A 20,414-nucleotide genomic window follows, 5' to 3' on the forward strand; every position below is an offset into this window, starting at 1 on the left:
TTCCAAATTGTCCAAGGAATTTTCTTTCTCATTATCCAATTTTTAGAAAGAAAAAATAAACAATCTTAACAGAATTCAGGTAAACAGATGCTTAAGAAGAAGTGGCAAAGAAGTTCCAAAAAGAAATCTTAAACCTCTCAAAGCCAAGGATACTATTCAAGACTATTCAAGGGACCGTGTGACCCCCCTCTCACCCTGGCCCTTTTTCTCTTCTAGAAAGTCTGAATGAAGAACAAGTGGAAACAAAAGAGTCTGATCTGCAGTTTGAGGAATGACCCCCTTGAAAAGGAGGAATTTTCTCCCACTGCCATCTGTAACCCCGATGAATAATTTTCAGAACCTGTCTGTCTAAAACAATGTGTTGCCAAAAAGAAAAATGGAGATTCATACTTTCTGGAAGAGAAAAAGGGCCAGGGTGAGAGGGGGTCATATGGTCCCTTGAATAGTCTTGAATAGTATCCTTGGTTTTGGGAGGTTTAAGATTTCTAGGAGTGATAGAACAAGTTCCTCCTTCCCGGTTGAGGAAGGGATTTTATTCAAGGATGTTCTTGGTCCCAAAGAAAGTACATTCTTGGAGACAAGTTCTGTATCTTTCTTTCCTAAACTTGTTTATGAAAGTGCCAATATTCAGAATGATATCACTTCACAACCTGTGAGTTATCCTATGGTCTTTCTTATTCCAGTATCAAATTTAATTTATCAGCCATTTCAGCATTTCTGACCATGAATCCTTCTCTTTCAAGGCAGTCACATGTCAAAATGTTCTTGACAGGGATTTTGCATAACAGGCCCCAAGTAAACTGGAGGCCTCTCCTTGGGATCTTAATTTTGTGTTAGTGATACTAGCACTTGCTGCATTTGACCAGCTAATCTGGCTGACTTGAGGTTGTTAACATGGAAAACAGTTTTACCAATTGTTTTGACCTCTGCAAGAAGGGTATCTAAGTTGCAAGCTCTTATGGTGAGTCAACCCTACCTCATTTTCCACAAGGACAAGGTTTCTTTGAGAACTAATCCTTCTGTTATGCCTAAAGTGGTATCCAAGTTTTACTTTAAGCTAAACTTTTCATCTCCCCATTTTGTTTCCTGAATCTAAAAATGAGGGAGAAAGGATACTCCATACCTTGGATGTCCACAGACAATTCAGGCAGTATCTTGACAGAATTAAATCTTTCAGATCTTTGGATTAATTGTTCATTTCTTGTGAAGGTAAGAAGAAGGGATTACCTATGTCAAATGATTGTCTAAGGCAATTACCTTTAGTTATACTCACCATGACAGATCTATTCCCGATAGGCTTGAGGCCCACTCTACAAGGACCTTGGCTTCTTCTATGGCTTTTTGGAAAGGGATGGATTCTAGAACTATTTTAGAAGTTGCTACTTTGTCCTATGTACATAAGTTTATAATACACTATCAACTGGATTCCTTTTTTAGATCTAGATCCTACTTTGCCAGGACCATACTCCAGGGGCTCCTGGACCCTTCTCTTTCCACCTCCAAAATATACTTAATTATGGTAATCTACCCATATAACCAAGGCTACAGCAGCAATGATTAATATGAAGAATATAGTATAGTTACGTAAGTTGAACTTAACCATAACAGTAAATGTTTGAATGATCACTGCTGCAGTAGCTGCTCTCTTCCTCCATCCTCCTTGTTTTGGGGTGTTTTATGCCAAGGTGTACATTATTTTTTTTTATTCCTAGCCTTGTCCTTTCAGGGCTCAGCCTCCCTCTATCTGCTGGCAGGCGAATTCTGAAGGGCTTTGTGCCCAACCTTACCTAGAGCTGCTTGATAGTTTGGGTGCATGGAATTTGCACTGAAGCTTTGGAAGCTGGCCGGCTGTTATATCCTTAGCAGGATATAAGCCATATAGCCAAGGCTACTTCAGCAGTGATCATTCAAACATCTACTGTTTTAGCAAGTTCAGTCTACACAACTGTACATTTTGGTCTTTTATCACATTTTTTCTACTTTCTCCTTCCTTTCCTATCCCACATAAAATGCTATCTGATCATCTGCTATTTGTCTTCACCCTTACATCTCCTTACCAACAACTGTTATTATTCTACTCCTAAGAAAGATTCCTGTTGTTATGGAAACCTTTAATGTAAATTATGGTGTTGCTGTATGCTGGTTCCTCATTAACAAGTATACCAAATGATGCTTGCAACCATGTAAAAAAGCTCCAGTATTCCTGTTTTATATTTGGCTATACATTCTAAGTATCAGATATCAAAGAATACCAATTCTTAAGCAAAGCCTCAGAATTTCCTAAGCACATTGCATTTAAGACAACCTTAAAATACAAAGCAGGTTGATAGGCTATATTACTTCTGTCTTACTCAGCACAGCTTCCCATCTGTATTAATTTTACCATGCACAGAATAATGTTTATCTATCAAAAGCATGTTGCTAGCTAAATACTATGACAAATGACATTTGTAAATATGCAAACTAAACACCCCAGTTGCTTACCCAGTGCACTAAATGATAAAATGTTCTGTCAACCAGTCACTCCATTGTTATGTAATACAACTGTATCTATGTTGCACAAGCCAACATTCAGCACTGACAAAAACTTACTACATTCTTTCAGGAAAACCAATCATAAAACTTCATAGATTAGTACTAACTTAATAAATTCTTCTAATGGCTGCAGATTGCAGCACACAAAGTAAATTGAAGCACCATGAATACCTTTAATTTATACCACACTATGCAGGCATGAAAATATGCAGACTGTACAGAAAAATATTAAAACAAGCGCTTTCATCTCTGACCATTCAGAGACTTCTTCAAAGTATAACACATAAAAAAAACACATCATTATATACCCAGAAGTCACCACACCCCTTTCAATCAAAATTACAAGCATTTACATCTGTAAAGGGAATCAACCTTTAAGTAGTGATTCAAATACATAAATTTAAGATAGAAAACACTTAAAACCATATACAATATAGTTAAATTAAATACAACTAATCACTAAAATTCCCCATCTTTATCAACTTGCAAGTGTAACGACCTGTAGATAAATATTAAAACATGATTATATAAACTATTAATTACTACATATAAATAAATAAATAAATAAATAAATAAATAAATAAATAAATAAATAGATAAATAGATAAATAATAGATGCTGTGTATTAAACATTTAAATGCAAAAAATTAAACTATATGGATGGATCACAGTCGAGGGGTTAACATAAAATATAAAGGCATCACTAACCCTACGTACATTTATCTGAACATTGATTTCAATTTCAAAAAACATGAGATAAAATATCATTAATGCCAGGGCACTGAGTGGCATTCACCATTAATTGCCATGAGGCTTCATGCCTTTCTAGTTGTAAAGTCCAAGGTCCCCCCCACGGATCAACATCCAACGCTTCTATCACATTAAACTTAAAAGAATGCCCATCAAACTCATTACAGTGTCTAGCTAAGGCATTCATTTCCTTTTTTAACCTAAGGTGTTCATAAATGTGACATCTTAATTTCCTGTGATTATTTCGTATATAAAAACATGTGCAAACAGTGCAGAAGGTGCAATTAACCAGTCTTTCCTTTTGGCAGGTACATTTCCTATTTAGCCTAACCATTACCCCATTAATATTAAATAAAGAACTCTCCCTTATATAACCACAATAATTGCAAGCACCACATTCCTTCATATGACCTAATAATGGTCCTCTCCAAGGGTTCTCAAACAAATTCTTAAGGCACCTGCTTCTTTGATACACAGTGGTGGGTTTCTCACCTAGACATTGTCGAGTGTCATTACAAGTAGAAATAATGACCCAATTTTTATGTAAAATATTCTTAACTTGCCCACTTGCGTTACTGAATGATGTAATAGAGGCAGACTGAAAAATTTCATTCTTAGACAAATTAACCTGATTCGACTCCTGACTAATTTCATTAACCATCTCAGTCAAGGAGACCTCTACAAATAGCATTTCATCCTGACTTCTAGAAAGTAAGGGTTTAAAATAGCCCCTTTCCTTTTCATTAATAACCTCAACCATTAGTTCGTTAATTAGACTAGCAGGGTAATCTCTTTTAAGGAACATATTTTTTAGCAGTTCACATTCTGACAAAAAAGCTTCAAACAAAGTAACCATACGAGCAGCTGTCACAAATTGGCCTTTCACAACGGCTTTCTTCTGTTTAAAAGGGTGGGACCTACCAAAATGTAAAAAGCTGTTGGAATATGTCTCCTTTCTAAACATTTCAGATGTATACATTCTCAAGAGTTCATTCTTTTCTAATTTAACATCCAGATAGGCAATCATGTCATGACCAATAGAATGCGTGAATTGTAGAAACGGAGCTGAATTATTTATATAATCTAGAAATTCATTAATTAAATCAGTCGGTCCATCCCAAAAAATGAAAATATCATCCAAAAATCGAATGTACATTTTACAATATGAATAGAATGGAAAATTAAACAAATATTTCTTCTCCCATTGGAGCATAACTATATCCGTATATAAACCCCCACATGGTAACCCCATAGCTACACCCTGAACTTGTAGAAAAACCTCATTATCAAACAAGATATAATTATTGTTCAACACTAGTTCAAATAATTGTTCATATACATTAATAGTCGCCTGGGGTATACCTTTCTCCAATAAAAAATCACAAACCCATTCCAGACCTATATTATTAGGTATCACAGTGTATAAGTCTTTGACATCTATTGTTATAAAAGCACCAGTCTCAGAGTATTCTAATCTATTGACTCTATTCAAAAAATCCCAAGAATCTCTACAAAGATTAACTTCACCCGACAGTAAGGATTTCAATTTTATATCCAAAAATTTAGCTATCGGGTGTGTTATTGAGCCTCTGGCATTAACAATAGGTCGCATAGGGGGGTTAATCAAATCTTTATGTATCTTAGGGAGACCAAACATTGTTGGGATCCTTGGATGAGCCATAGACAAATAAATATACTCGTCTATGGAAATACTCCCTTCAATGAACAAGTCATTTAGCTCATTCCTTATTCTTCTATATGCTCCATTCAATTCGTTCAGTGACACTTTTCTATGGGAGTTCCCGACTAATACATTTCTCATCCTTTCATTATAGTCACTAATATTCATCACTACAATACCATCTCCCTTGTCTGGTTTTATAATTTTAACCTCCTTATTGGCTCTTAGTCTAGACAATGTTTCATATTCATCCTTAGTCAAATTTGAGACATCACCACCACTCCTAATGTCCTTTATGTCAATTTCACATAACTTTTCAAACATTTGTAATGAGGGATGGATAGGAGGGTTGAAAGTACTAGAAATGTATAATGGATTACTCACATAATCTACATTATGAAATAAGACATTCAAATTCAATTTTCTTACAAAATGCTTTAAATCAACTAAAGTTGTTGCAAAATCACAGCCCTTATCAGGCACAAACATCAAACCTCTGGCAAATAAATCACAGTCAGTAACAATCTGATAAGAAGAGAAATTGTACACCTTAAAGTCTCCATTGGTATTTTTAAATATAGTTAAAAGGTTATTAGTGTCAGTTTCAGGGTTAATCTCTGACCCCAGTAACCTCCCCTCCGATTCCCTCTCAGGTGGGGTGTGTAACCACCCTGACCCCTGTTCCTGGGATAAATTCTTTGCGAGGAGGTTTCCCTGCTGTACCTCTCCCTCAATGTTCTGACCTCCTCAATGGAGGGAATTCTTCTTTTAAAAAAACTCCTTGATTGGACTCCACATCAGAGCCATTAGTAGTAGAGCCCATATGTTTTTTCTTACATGACAATCATAAAACTTGTCAATAATGTAAGTCATGGCTGCTGGAAGCAACTATTAACCCACCATGTGTTATAATACTTAAATTCAGATCGTTATTTCCACATTATCTCCTGAACACAACAGTCTTTCTATCTATCTATCTATCTATCTATCTATCTATCTATCTATCTATCTATCTATCTATCTATCTATCTATCTATCTATCAGTGGGTACTAGTGATTATATCAAGTGTGTGTTAGGTCGACAGCTGTTTAGTCACCTGTATTTGGCCAGCTAGGCAGTTGGTCAACAGGTACGCAAGACTGCACAAAAAAAAGGGGAGATTGGGAAATTTACTCTTACCCCATATTTGTACAATCTCAGGGTTAGTATGTGGAATTAATTAGCAGGTGGTGTGGGGTGGAACGGGGCGTGTCCCCTGCAAAAAATGATTTGATGTTTTTGTTCATTTTTAGTAGTTAGATTTTGCATGTGCAGAAGCCATTTGACAGAGCATGTGTAGTATTGTGTTGGTTATGTTGTTTTCAACCTTTTACAGTCAATATTACTACAATCGGCACTGGGTGTTTTAGGTTAAATGTGGTACACTTACACACACATATGTGTATGTATATATATATATATATATATATATATATATATATCATGTTACTGAGTATAAGTCAGTATTGCATTTTAAATGCCTGGTTTATCTGTTTTACTGAAACTGAAAAATGACGGTTGTTATAACATGAAATCTGTGAAATGGCTGACTTTCATTCATTACTTTTAGGATCATTGCTGTTACACTGGGACAGTGATTGGACATGAGGAGTCATTTGTGTCTCTATGTGTATGCCACGGTTTAAGGTATGAGCTAAGTTATAAAATATATATCTTAAATATAGTGTTTGAAGTGAAAAAATATATCAACCTTTGCATATATCAACCAAATACATCCAGCATACATTTTCAGTAGAAATGGTTCCATGTCAGATGAAAGAACTAAAAGTAGGGTTAATGCATGTAGTTAACTCAGTAATGGCCCCACACATACAGCAACTATGGAAACAGCACTACATAATATAAATTTTTGAACAAAAAAAAATCATCTCATGGAAAAAGATCATTGGCTCATCTAATCTCTTAAAGCAAAATGCTGATAATGCGCTATGAGTGTCATCTCTGTTCTCTTATGGGTGGCGGATGTGTATGGGGTGGGCTTTTACCTTGAGTCCCATAATTGATGGTATTACTTTTACATTATACATCTCTGGATAATAATACCAAGACAGCACTCACAGCTTAGAATGAAGGGTATCTTTGGATGAGATCGCAGATCAGAAGGGTGGTGAACAAAATTTCTGGTGCTGGGGTGACATACCCATTTTGTGCACAATAAGTCAACAGCTTTTAGAGATCTAGGCTTCCCAAGGAAAGCAGACAACACAGTTTATTTCCTGATGGCTCCAATGATCAGAGGAAGCTAGCCACTGGTCACCTGGCAAGACAGTAATTTGGCCCAACTGTAAGGCTCAGAAAAGGGGGTGCATACTTAATGCTATAAAAAAGTGTGTAACAGATTGTTGACTACCAGTGCCATGCCTAAAGTCCAAGTCTTAGGGAAACTGGAATGCACTTAAGGATACCACATCCTTGCCTAAAAAAATGTAAATGCCCTAGCCTGTGGAAGGCCTTTATCTGTAAACTACAAAAGGTGCACCAGGTAAATTGGTATATGTTATTATTGCTAAACAATTAAATGTATGAGTGTATTTGATGGCCTTCACAGTTGTTTTGTAAAGAAAGGCCCTATAAGTCTCCCTAGTTATTCCTCTGGTTTTAAAGTAATTTAAATCAAGTCATGCATCATTTTATTAGTTTTTTTGTTTTGTTTTTATAAAATTAATTTCTGGCAATGCCATTGCTATCTCCAAACTAGATTAACTAGTTATACCACATGTTTGTATAAAGTGCAGCATTTGCAGAGATTTAATATAAAGTTTAACAAAAATGGGCCAAATATGGAGTCCTATGGTTCTCCCTTGTGAGTGTGACTTCATTCAGACATCACAGTATTGGTTTTAATTTGTTTTGCATTTGCAGAGATTTAATATAAAGTTTAACAAAAATGGGCCAAATATGGAGTCCTATGGTGCTTTCTTGTGAATGTGACTCCATTCAGACATTACAGTATTGGCTTTAGTTTATGTTTTATCACTAGTTAGATGTCACCCCTATGCCCATGTTTTCCAAGGAAAGAGTCTTTATCAATTAGCAATGCAAAATTCCAAAAATAAATGTAGTGCAATGCATATATTTTCTAGTCTCTTGAATTAATGCATGGAGCTCACAAGAGTGCAATAGTTTTGTGTAAAGACTAGAATAATTATTTATTTATTTAGATGCTAAAATAAATTGCTTACAGATCAATGCTTTCTAAAATCTTGTCTTGGAAGGATAATAGTGCTGTAACTCGAACATTCTCAGCCAATAAAGTTAGACTTCTTACTGCCTTTATGCCAGATCTGGCATCACCCCCCCCAGTGCAGGCTTGACACATAGGATACTTTTGTACCATTCGTTAACATACCTCTTGAAAGGTTTCTTAAAGATTAAGATATCTGTAATAAAATTAAAAAAAAATCTGAAATGTTACTTGATTGTCAAGAACCAAAGTGTTTTGTGTGGACTGATGGGATGGTTGTGGCATATACTTCACTGTTTGTATAATGTCACAGAATATGTATTGTGCCACAAAAAAAACTTTTTTGAAGGAAATTCAATGAGTTTTCTAGAACTTGTGGGTCTTTTTCTTTTTATTAGTCCAAGGCACCTGATTCAGTGATTGTCCATGTGTAACGTACTTCATATCAATCCATTGAACAATGGGAGAGATAGTTTTATTATGCCAAACAATTACTGAGCTTATCTGCTTGGAAGACCAATAAAGATTGAGGAGAAATATAAATCAGCTCCTGAGATTTGTCTTATAATAATTCTCACCTCAGTTTCAGTTTAATTGTTGCTGGCTTAATTTCAAGTGTTACAGCTCTGCAATGAATGTTTCTAACCAGATTTGTGGGTTAGTTTAATTTTTAACCATCATTTCTAACCCTTTTTTTTCAGTATTATTGACTTTCACCTGACCAAGCTCATTTAGAGTGGATCATCTCTGAACTACTGTGGTTTACAGCTCCAGGGACTGAATAAATGGAGTTGGTGGGATTAAACTTGTATAGTTTTATTATGACTCATGAATCTTGAAACCCAGGCTGGATCTGTGGAGTAAACAGGTTATTTATTTACTTATTTACTTTAATTTAGTAACCTGGGTAGAACACTAATCCCAGTGATCCTTTTATAGGCACAGCCAGGGATGGAGCCCTAATATGACAAGGCTGACCTGGACTCAGTTAGTGACCTGTAAAATGCAGGAAACATCTGGAGTGGGGAAGGAATGAAGAGGAGATGATTCGTTACCACTTCCAAGGAGGTGGTTGAGGGTATATTACAGGACATGTCGTCTGCGAATTCAGCCTTGTTAGAGATAAAAGACGTATCAGAAGCCATTTGCTTAAAAGAGAACAGGTTTACCTGAGGGACTATATCACTTAGAAGTGAATAATAGTCCCATACTGCATCCATTTGCATGCCCACCTTTGGACTGTTTACATGGCATGGAATGTGTGTTTAGATTTATAGCAAAAATCTCTTGATAGCAGCCTGCATGTCAATCATATCACAATTGTCTCTCACCCAGTTTAGAATGAATAGGTAACATTGCAGTGATTTTCCATATGGCTGGCAAGAGTGGAATCCCCCCCCAAAAAAAACATAAATCCTACAACAGAAATATAAATGTTATGACAAAAACAGGAGCACAATACTGCCTATCTTTTCTCAGAATACCTTGGCTCTGTGATGTTTGTTGTATCTTAGAAGTTGTACATTTTAACCATTATGACTAGAATACTCACAGTTTTTGGACTGACAATATACAGTTTTACTAGTGGAGTACCAGACAAGCACACATACGTACCAGTACCATATATATCTTGAAGGAATACCACTACTTGACTCCTTAAGCAATAACCGACAATGTGGTGTGGTATATTGATGATTTACCCACAGTTGACATAGTGTAATCACGAGGGCAAAGCCCGAGTGATTAAATAAAGCCAACTGTGGGTAAATTTCAATATACCACAACCACAGAGTCGGTTATTGCTATTACACAATGACATTATTTAAGAAAAAAAATGCTTACTTTTCTTAAATAATGTCTTTGTATAACGGTGCATTACTGTTCTTCTGCCAGTGGTGGTATACTGCTTCCTTGTGTTGATGTTCTGCACATGTGTATGGGACTTGTGTTCCTATGCATACCCAGTACATCAATGTTTTGAAATGGAAGCAATGGAGAAAAGAAAGTCTCCATTGCTCCGTTTTTTTTCTTTTTTTTTTATTTATTAAAAGAAAAAGGTTTTGGACACTTTATACCAACGGACAAAAAGTCCGGGCGACCGGACCTTTTTCAGTTGATATATTGTGGGATTTACAACGGGCATACTGGCTAATCAGTGTGCACGTTTTGGAATATTAATGGGGGGTCATTGTATAATTGATATTCACTTATAGATGATGATGGTTCTTCCTCATTTCAATCTATGTTGTATCAGGGCAATGCCAGGCTAAAGGATACTGAGATAAAAATGTAATGTATTCTTTCATTCTTGTTCATTTACAATGAGGGACATTTGTCATTTTGAGTACAAAGGAATGGGGAATGTTTCCAAATGTGTTGGGTCTCTAGATCTGCTGACTTTTCATGTGAATGTACCTTTATTGGGGTTGGTATAATGGTGAAGGTGTTTACCTCACAATTCCAAGGTACAGGGTTTGATTTTCATCCTTGAAAAGGAAATTTGCTAGGCTTAAAATGACCCACAAGGGCAGCTAGCTTAGTACTTATCTATGACCAAAAGAGATGAATGACCAGGAACTGTTTTTTGAGATGTAGCTGCTACAGTCTCTGATGAACTTAATGGTTCCAAACAACACAAGGATGGAATCAAGGTAAGTAGGCAGACTTGGATATATATTGGCAATTTCTATTGTTGTGGGACTGTTGTGATTAAGCTTTTCCTGAGAAGTGCTGCATGCAGAAGAATCAGTCTAACAACTTCTTTTTCTCCCATGTAAACAGGCCAGCAACATGAGGATAATGTCATCTGATGACCATTGAAGGCTGGGAAAACACATTCTATGTAACTCTGGGCTATGCAGTCCTATGAGATGATGCTGTCTTGTTTATGTTGGATCCATTTATGAGTACTTGTTTGATAACTGATCAAACTTATGCCAGTTAGGTAGTATTTCTACAGTAGGAAATAGGCATGGAAATCTAATTTTTTAAGCCCATAACAACTATTCTTTAATATTTCTTTATTTATCCCAAACCTTTGTTCCACAATCATCTTTCAGTTTCATCTAGCACATCCTGATCATCTCTCTTTTTATTATACAGTATTCCTTCACATCTTCTTTTCCATGCTCTCCAGATTGCTACAAGCAATGTCTTGTTTTTTTCTTTCTCGTATTTCCATATATCATATATGTTATATTTTATACCCTTCATGTTTATCTTAATTTTAAATCCAAGACATTCTCTACTTTTTTTATTTTAAAAACAATGTTTTATTTTTTTCTCCCTCATTATGCTCATCACATTTTCTTGCTTCCAACACCTTAAATTTCATATGAATTTTAACTTGTAACTTATCCAGTATTTTTTCACAGGAAATCTCCTGCTTCATAAAAAAAAAACTCTTAAACCTTTGATTTCGATTCATAACAAAGGATATAATATATAATGTGTCTCTTAAATATATACTGTCATTTTCTATTTTCATCAGTCTTATTAATTTTACCTTCCATAATTTTATTTTCATATTATTGTCCTTCTATATTATCTTGTTTACCATTTATTTTCCCTCCTTCATATTTCCATATCTCTTCATACCTTACATATAGCATTTCTCCATGATTTGCAACTTACTCACTTTCATCTTCTTTATTAACTAGAAAATGTGCTAGATGCTAAGTACGTTATAGTATTTTAAGATTCAGACCTCCTTCTTCTTCTTTTTTTTTTGTATTTCACCTTCTCTTTTCACTGGATTTAGTCTTGCTCCCCAAATAAAATTAAAGAATATTTCTAACATCTCTTTTCTCTGTTTTAGCTGTAAATGTGTATACCCCCCAAATATGTTAGTTCCCCTAATATATATTTATTTAACGCTACTTTTTTAAAATGACAGTTTAAAACTTCTCCACCATGCTAGGATTTTTTTACTTCTTCCAGCATTATTTTCCACTGTTCTATTACATTTTCATACTCTTCAGATATCACTCATAATGCACTTATTTCTGTCCTAGTATAATATATTCCACTTATGTTCTTAGTTTCATCAAATCCTTTACTTTTTGTCTTATTTAACTGTAACCCATGTTTCTTTAATAATTCCATCACTTTTATCTCAGCTTTACTTATCCATATCTTATTAATTATTAAATCATTTGCATACAACAGACAAATCATTATTGGTATGCCTTTTCCTGTCTTCCATTTTGCTTCTTTCATTTCATGCATACATGTTTGAATTATTTCATTCATTACCAGTACAAACAGATACATATTTAAAGGGCATCCTTGTTTGACTCCTCTCCTGTTTTTTATCTTTCCTCTCATTCATCCATTTAACATAACTTTCACCATGACATTTCCTAGCATACTTTTAAAATATTTAAAAAAATTCTCCTTTCCCATATTTCTCTTGAATCTTTCACATTGCCTCATTACAAACCTTATCAAATTCCTTTGCCAGATCATGCCACTAGCTTTACCTCCTTATTTTCTCTCAAAATCATATCTGTTATTTTTACTATTATTAACATTTATTTCATACCTCTCTCCATGATTCTGAAAAACTTTTCTCTTATAACTTCATCCTGAACCATCTACACTGCTTTTTGTGCTTTTTCAAAAAAGTTTATAACCTTATTTCTTGTTGTTATCGATCTCCAATTTTTTTTATATTTTATTTCATCTTTTTCCATATGAACTTAAGTACTCCACAACAAATCTCTTTATCTGTTATTCCTTTCTCTAGCCCTTCATTTAAAATTTTCAGAATATTAATTTCCCATTTTTATTCATCTCTTTATAATATTCATGACCTAATTCATCTATTCCTGGTACTGGTTCTTCTCTTCCTTCTTTTATTATTTCTTCCATTTGCCTCATAGTGATCTCCTTTTCTAGAGAATTCATAACATTTTCAGATATTTTTTTTTAAAATCCATGCCTCTTCTTGTACTATTTCCTTTTCATACATTCTGCCCGTGATCTTTTCTACAGTTTCCATTATTTCTCTATGGTTATATCTAATGTTTAATTATGCATCAAGGGTTGTATCAATTCTTCCTTTCCCTATTCTTACTTGTTTCCCAAGAATGACAAAAATGTCTTATTTTTTTCTTTTTAAACAATTGTCTAAGTAATGCATTTTTAACATTTTTTTCTATTTTTTTCATAGAGCTTCCTTTTATTTCTCTTTTCTGTAACCACATTGTTCCACTTTTCGTCTATTTTATTAATCTCATTATATGCTATCCAATTTTCATAATGTACTTTCATTACCATATGCTGTTCCCACAAAATATTATGTTCCCTTTTAATCTCATCTGCTTTAGCAATCACTCCAGTCAAACTTTTCTTATTCTTTACTCTTCTTTTATTACTTCTCTATCATACCCTAGCCTAGACTATACTGCCCTACAATCTGTAAACTGAGCTCTTTCTACCTATTATATCTTTCACACATTTTGAATGCATCACATAATCTATTTAAATTCTAAAAGTCTGTGTTTTAGATATACATTCTCCATTCATGCTTTCGACTCTCATTGTCTTACTATTTTAATATCAGGTGTTATTTTCCCCTCTCCTTTCCTAATTACAGTTGTAATCTCCCATCATAATAATTGTTATATTTAATAGGACAAAGTTTTTAAGTTCCTCAAATATTGGTAATATTGGTGTGTTAATAAACTACAATTATACTTACATATCTTTCCCTTTTTCTTATGCCACCTAGCCTTAGTCTTCAAGGTATTATTATTATCACATCCAGTATCTTATCTATACAGCTCAGTAAGCTCCTGCCTGGTGCCCTGCAGAGCTCTACAGCAGCAGAGAGACAAAAGAGAGACTTTGGAGTGATTAAGTATAATTTTTCTGCATTTTCTTGTTGTCTTTAGCTAATTCCATCTAAATTGCCGAATTTCTGGAGTTTATGTGATTTAAAAAGCTTGTTTCAGCTACATATTGTACTTATTTTACTGCCTGCACTTTAACAAAGTCATTTCTGTGTTTAAATTACCTGTTTAACTGTTGTAGGCTACACACTCAAGTGTGATAGCCATTTCTGTGCATTTAAAGTGGGTTTTTTTGATTGTATCTGCTTTATGTTCCGAAAAAAAACAACCCCCCCCCCAAAAAAATATACTTGTTTTCCCACCTTTCAAAGCTAGTATAGTAAAGTTTTCAGGTTAGTGCTGAATTCAGGGCTGTGTTACAAGTTTCTGTGTTTTCCCATACCTTACTTGGATAGAAGGAAGTTTCTCTGTTCACTGTGATAGAGGGAACTTTGAGCAGCCTATCTGTCCCTGGAGGAGTGTTTTTTTAGCCCAGAAATGAATAGTTTATTGGCCATTTGGGGCTAATTTCTATCTCTTTCATTTCCCTGCTATAAAATTTGCATTTGCAAGGTTTCTGTGCTAGTATACAGCTCAGCAAGCTCCTGCCTGGTGCCCTGCTGAGTTCTACAGCAGCAGAGAGACAACAATGATACTTTGGAGTGATTAAGTATAATTTTTCTGCATTTTCTTGCTGCCTTTAGCTAATTCTGCCTAAAATGCTGATTTTCTAGAGTTTCTATGATTTAAAAAGCTTGTTTCAGCTACATATTGTACTTATTTTACTGCCTGCACTTTAAAAAAGTTGTTTTTGTGTTTAAATTACCTGTTTAACTGTTGTAGGCTACACACTCAAGTGTGATACCCATTTTTGAGCATTTAAAATGTATTTTTGATTGTAGTTGCTTTATTTTCTGAAAAAAAAAACAAAAAAACAAAAAAAAAATACTTGTTTTCCTGCCTTTCAAAGCTAGTATAGCCCAGTTTTCAGGTTAGTGCTGAATTCATGGCCGCGTTACAAGTTTCTGCGTTTGCCCATACCTTACTTAGATAGAAGGAAGTTTCTCTGTTCACTGTGAGAGATGGAGTTTTCAGCAGCCTATCTGTCCCTGGAGGAATGGTTTCAGCCCAGAAATTAGTAGTTTATTGGCCATTTTTGGATAATTTCTATCTCTTTCATTTCCCTGCTATAAAACCTGCATTTGCAGGTTTTTGTGCTAGTTTACAGCTCAGCAATCTCCTGCCTGGTGCCCTGCAGAGTTCTACAGCAACAGAGAGACAAAAGAGAGACTTTGGCATTATTATCATTTTTCTGCATTTTCTTCCTGCCTTTAGCTAATTCCACCTAAAACTCCGATTGTCTAGAGTTTTTGTGATTTAAAAAGCTTGTTTCAGCTACATATTGTACTTATTTTACTGCCTGCACTTTAACAAAGTTGTTTCTATGTGTAAATTACCTGTTTTACTGTTGTAGACTACACACTCAAGTGTGATAGCCATTTCTGTGCATTTAAAGTGTTTTTTTGATTGTATCTGCTTTATTTTCTGAAAAAAAAAATATATGTATATATACTTCTTTTCCCGCCCTTCTAAGCTGGTATAGTCCAGTTTTCAGGTTAGTGCTGAATTCAGGGCTGTGTTACAAGTTTCTGTGTTTGCCTATACCTTACTTGGATAGAAGGATGTTTCTCTGTTCACTGTGAGAGAGGGAGCTTTGAGCAGCCTGTCTGTCCCTGGAGGAGTGGTTTCAGCCCAGAAATTAGTAGTTTATTGGCCATTTTGGGCTAATTTCTATCTCTTTCATTTCCCTGCTATAAAACCCGCATTTCAGCAGTTTTGCATGCCAGGCAGCACTGGTTAGCTAGGTTATAACTATTCCTGGCTCCACAAAGTCTACTCTTCAATTTTTCCCTTGGAACTAGACAAACTTTCAACTTAAACACTCAAACCATTCACTTCTCATACCGGCACTTGCTCAAAATCATAGTAAGCACTAATAAACCTTAGCACTAGACCATCCTATACTGTAGAGAAGGACAGGGGTCTCTATTCGACCTTACCAGCCAATCAGTAAAACAGTTCACTGTACCTATCCATGGCATGTCCAAAGGGCAGTTTCAGGTGTACTCTCCGGACGAACTAGTGAATCTGGGCATTTTGAGGCAATGTTACAATTGCCTCATGTACACAGACAGCCCTCTCCTTCTTCCACCAAACACTAATACATCCGAGAGATGCAATTATACAGCCAAACAGTCAACCCAAGACTGGACCAGGCAGTCAAGAGGAGAAGGGAATTACTTGCATCACACCACCAGTCTCACATAGACCTATGAAACCAGCATTGGCAAAAAAACACACATAAATACAAGAAAACATACTCGGAGGCACTAAATAAAAATCTGCAAAAGCAACAGAGAGCTTCAAAGCAGACATCCAAGAAAACTCCACCCCCCAGCACAAACCATGAAACGCATACTTCACAAAACCAGTGTGCCACACTGTCACAGCCCTTAAGGCAAAATAACATACCCAACACACTAGTAATAGGTGACTCTATAGTCAGGCACACTGACGTCCCACTCACTAGGCTAAACAAGGAGAAGGTTACTGTTGGCTGCTTGTCAGGTGCCAGGATCCACCACATAACACAAGCACTCAGGTCACTCCAAAGCAAGTACAAATATGACTCTGTCATTGTCCATGTTGGTGTGAATGACCTGAGCCATACCTCCCTGGACCACATGAAAAGAGACATGGAGGAACTCTCTGATCACGTAACCCAGGCTGGTATGACCCTGACCCTGAGTAGCATCCTGCCCTCACCAAGAATGATACCACGGTATAGAGAAAAAATTATCAATTTCTACAATTGGCTAAGCTTCTGCTGTCATTCAAATGGGATCCAGTGTCTGTCAGCCTGGGATGACATGCTCGACAAGCCATGCTGCTTTGCTAGAGGTGGCTTGCACCTGTCACCCTTAGGCTTTCAAATACTGGCCAAGGCTCTTGCCACCCCCATAGTGCATTTTTTAGGCAAGGCTCAAAAGACAAACCCACCACCATAAATAGCAGAAGTAACAAAAAACTGAGGGTAATGTTACTCAATGCCAGAAGGCTACACTTGAAAATGCACGCACTCGAGGCACTCCTCAGTATGGAGAAAATCAATATATGTGCAGTAACAGAAACCTGGTTTAAGGCTCCAGAGAGCACCCTAGCACTACCAGGCTACAACTCATACCATACATTTCGGCCACTAAACCTGGACCGAAATACGTAAGGCGGGGGAGTATCCATATTCATCAAGGATACCCACACCTCCAGGTTAGTAGCACAGCACAATGCTTCAGAGATCATCCACATGCAACTAATAACGGGCAAAACTGCTATTCAAATTATAGCTTGCTACAGATCACCCACCATATCTCAGGCCCCCCACTCCGCATTCCTGGAAACACTGGGAAACATAAAGGTCCTACCAAACACCCTGATATTGGGTGATTTCAATTACACAAACATTAACTGGGAGAACTATTCAAGTACAAACTCCCTTGCCCAACATTTCATAGAATTTATAAACTCAAACACCCTGGATCAACTGGTCAACACCCCCACCAGAGTTGACAACATATTGGACCTGGTCATCACCAACATGGGCGATCGGTCTTCCACACCGGAGGTGAACCCCTTGCTGGTTAGATCTGACCATAAACTAATAACTCTGGATATCCACATTCTGCTACCACCCCTGGTCAAAGAAACCATTGTGAAAAACTTTTCAAAAGCAAACTTCACATTACTTAAGACCAAGGTGGGAAGATTGAAAGCCCCCATGTTAAAGGATAATGCTGTCCAAGCTGCAAAAGCCTTTACTAATGCACTCTATGGGCACCTACAAGAATGCATGGATCGTGCTATCCCAAACAAAACCAAGACTCACTCCTCCAAGAAAAGGAAACCAGTCTGGTGGACCCCTGCCATAAACAAGCTATACAATAGAAGTAGGAAACTAGTACGGAAAAGAGTAAAATCCCAAGAAGGGAAGACATCCCTGATCAGTATCCGCAATAAACTACGTTAACCTCATAAAATCATCCAAGGCTAGCTTCGAAAGAAAAATTGACATGGACTCCAAACATAACCACAAGGCATTCTTTAGCTATGTCAAGGATCTAAGTGGCAATTTTCAGATCTGCTTGAAGTTAGTGCAGAATGGCACAAAATACACTGAACCGACTGATATAGCCAACATCCTGGCAGACAGGTTCAGTGCAAACTTCACCCCCCTCTTACCCCCAAAAGGGCCCATAACTATACCAGAAGAATGTAGTGCCCCTGAAATCACAGACACTCAGGTTAAAATAGCCCTCTCCAAAGCCAAAACTACAGCATCAATGGGACCGGACAGTGTCCCAGGCTACGTCCTACACAAGCACAAAGATGAACTAATCCCTCACCTAAACACACTGTTTAAACTCAGCCTCTCCACAGACTATGTGCCCACAGAGTGGTGCACAGCAACAATTATTCCACTCCACAAAGGTGGAGCCACAATGGACCCCGGGAACGATCACCCTATAAGCCTGACTAGCTTTGTCTGCAAAGCTATGGAGTGCATCATCATGGATCTCATTAACAGATACATTGGAAACATCCAAACACTGGACCCTACCCATTTCGGCTTTGTTAAGGGCAGATCATGCCTCCTAAACCTGGTGGACTTCTTTGAGACAGTTACCAAGGCTATAGACGAGGGAAAGGTGGTCCACACAGCTTACCTAGACCTCGCAAAGGCCTTCGACACCATTCCCCACTCAGGTATTATACACAAGCTCACCAGTCTGAACATAAACCCTTACGTCACGAGATGGGTTGCCAACTGGCTCATGGACAGAACCCACATGGTGAGAGTTGCGGGAGCTAAGTCTGACTCTAAACTGGTTACAAGTGGTGTTCCCCAGGGCTCAATCCTACGACCACTCCTGTTCGGCATATACCTCTCAGAGGTACAGGCAAGCACAGGAGGACTATGGCTGACCAAGTTCACAGATGACTGCAAACTAATGTAAAACAAGGAAGGCAAGCTCTTCACCAAAAGGACTTCTCACCAAAAAAACAAAAAGATGAGTGTAGAGTAGTAAGAAGACCAACCACGATATGCAAATTCTTCTTTAAACCAAATAAAATCCAATGGCAGACACGATGTAAAACGTATACCAGTTTATTGAGTAAAAATGAGCGCCACAGAGTACTAAGCTACGCTTCTTCAGATAACATTCTTACAAATTTAATTTCACTTATAAGCCAAAAAAGGCGGGAAATAAATTGATTAATTACTTAATCACACAAATTAAATGCTTGTGTCTTAACCCATTCACCACTATGCTTGCACAACATAAATACAGCTGGTTAGATTCAGTAGCAAATGTCAGTTAACATTTAGAATCAGACGCTGATACAAAAAAACAGCTCAAGTTCTTAAAACATAAACATTATGTTTCTAAATCAAACCAAACGTTCAAGGTGCATGATTTTCTCATTATAATATAAGATTCCTAACATTAATGGCCTGATTTATATATAATGTTTTATGTCTCATAATATAAAAAGTTTTTTGTGAATACTCATCATGTGGACTAAAAAGTTGATTATAGATACAACACATTTTATACACTATTATAATATTGTCATATAGCATGCCTACTTAGTATATGTATGTAATTAATTTATCATTATCATGTAATACTAGCATAAATCCTGTGAGATATCTAAAAACATACCTTAAAAAACGTATACAAAAGTACTATATAAAAGCATCTAGTGATCAATATATTCACAGATCATATACAGTGTAGACATTAATTTTAACATAGCATTAACAGAGACATTGGAAACATCCAAACACTGGACCCTACCCATTTTGGCTTTGTTAAGGGCAGATCATGCCTCCTAAACCTGGTGGACTTCTTTGAGACAGTTACCAAGGCTATAGACGAGGGAAAGGTGGTCCACACAGCTTACCTAGACCTCGCAAAGGCCTTCGACACCATTCCCCACTCAGGTATTATACACAAGCTCACCAGACTGAACATAAACCCTTACGTCACGAGATGGGTTGCCAACTGGCTCATGGGTAGAACCCACATGGTGAGAGTTGCGGGAGCTAAGTCTGACTCTAAACCGGTTACAAGTGGTGTTCCCCAGGGCTCAATCCTACGACCACTCCTGTTCGGCATATACCTCTCAGAGGTACAGGCAAGCACAGGAGGACTATGGCTGACCAAGTTCACAGATGACTGCAAACTAGGGGCTATAATTGACTCTCCGGCTGACACAGACATCCTCCAAAAGAGTCTAACTGAGACA

The 20,414-nt window shown here is 36.7% G+C and overlaps 1 protein-coding gene across 1 annotated transcript in view; it reads left to right on the forward strand.

The window, feature by feature from the left end:
• The window catches only part of ADAM33 (ADAM metallopeptidase domain 33), an 897,076-nt gene that overhangs the window by 408,023 nt on the left and 468,639 nt on the right, over positions 1 to 20,414 (forward strand). The window contains exon 5 of the mRNA XM_044064075.1: positions 6,577 to 6,653. Coding sequence (XP_043920010.1) covers positions 6,577 to 6,653 — 77 coding nt within the window. The remainder of the gene's footprint in view (positions 1 to 6,576; positions 6,654 to 20,414) is intronic.

Source organism: Protopterus annectens, chromosome 2.part2 (genome assembly GCF_019279795.1).
Source record: "Protopterus annectens isolate FY-2018-M chromosome 2.part2, PAN1.0, whole genome shotgun sequence".
Classification (NCBI taxonomy): domain Eukaryota; kingdom Metazoa; phylum Chordata; order Ceratodontiformes; family Protopteridae; genus Protopterus; species Protopterus annectens.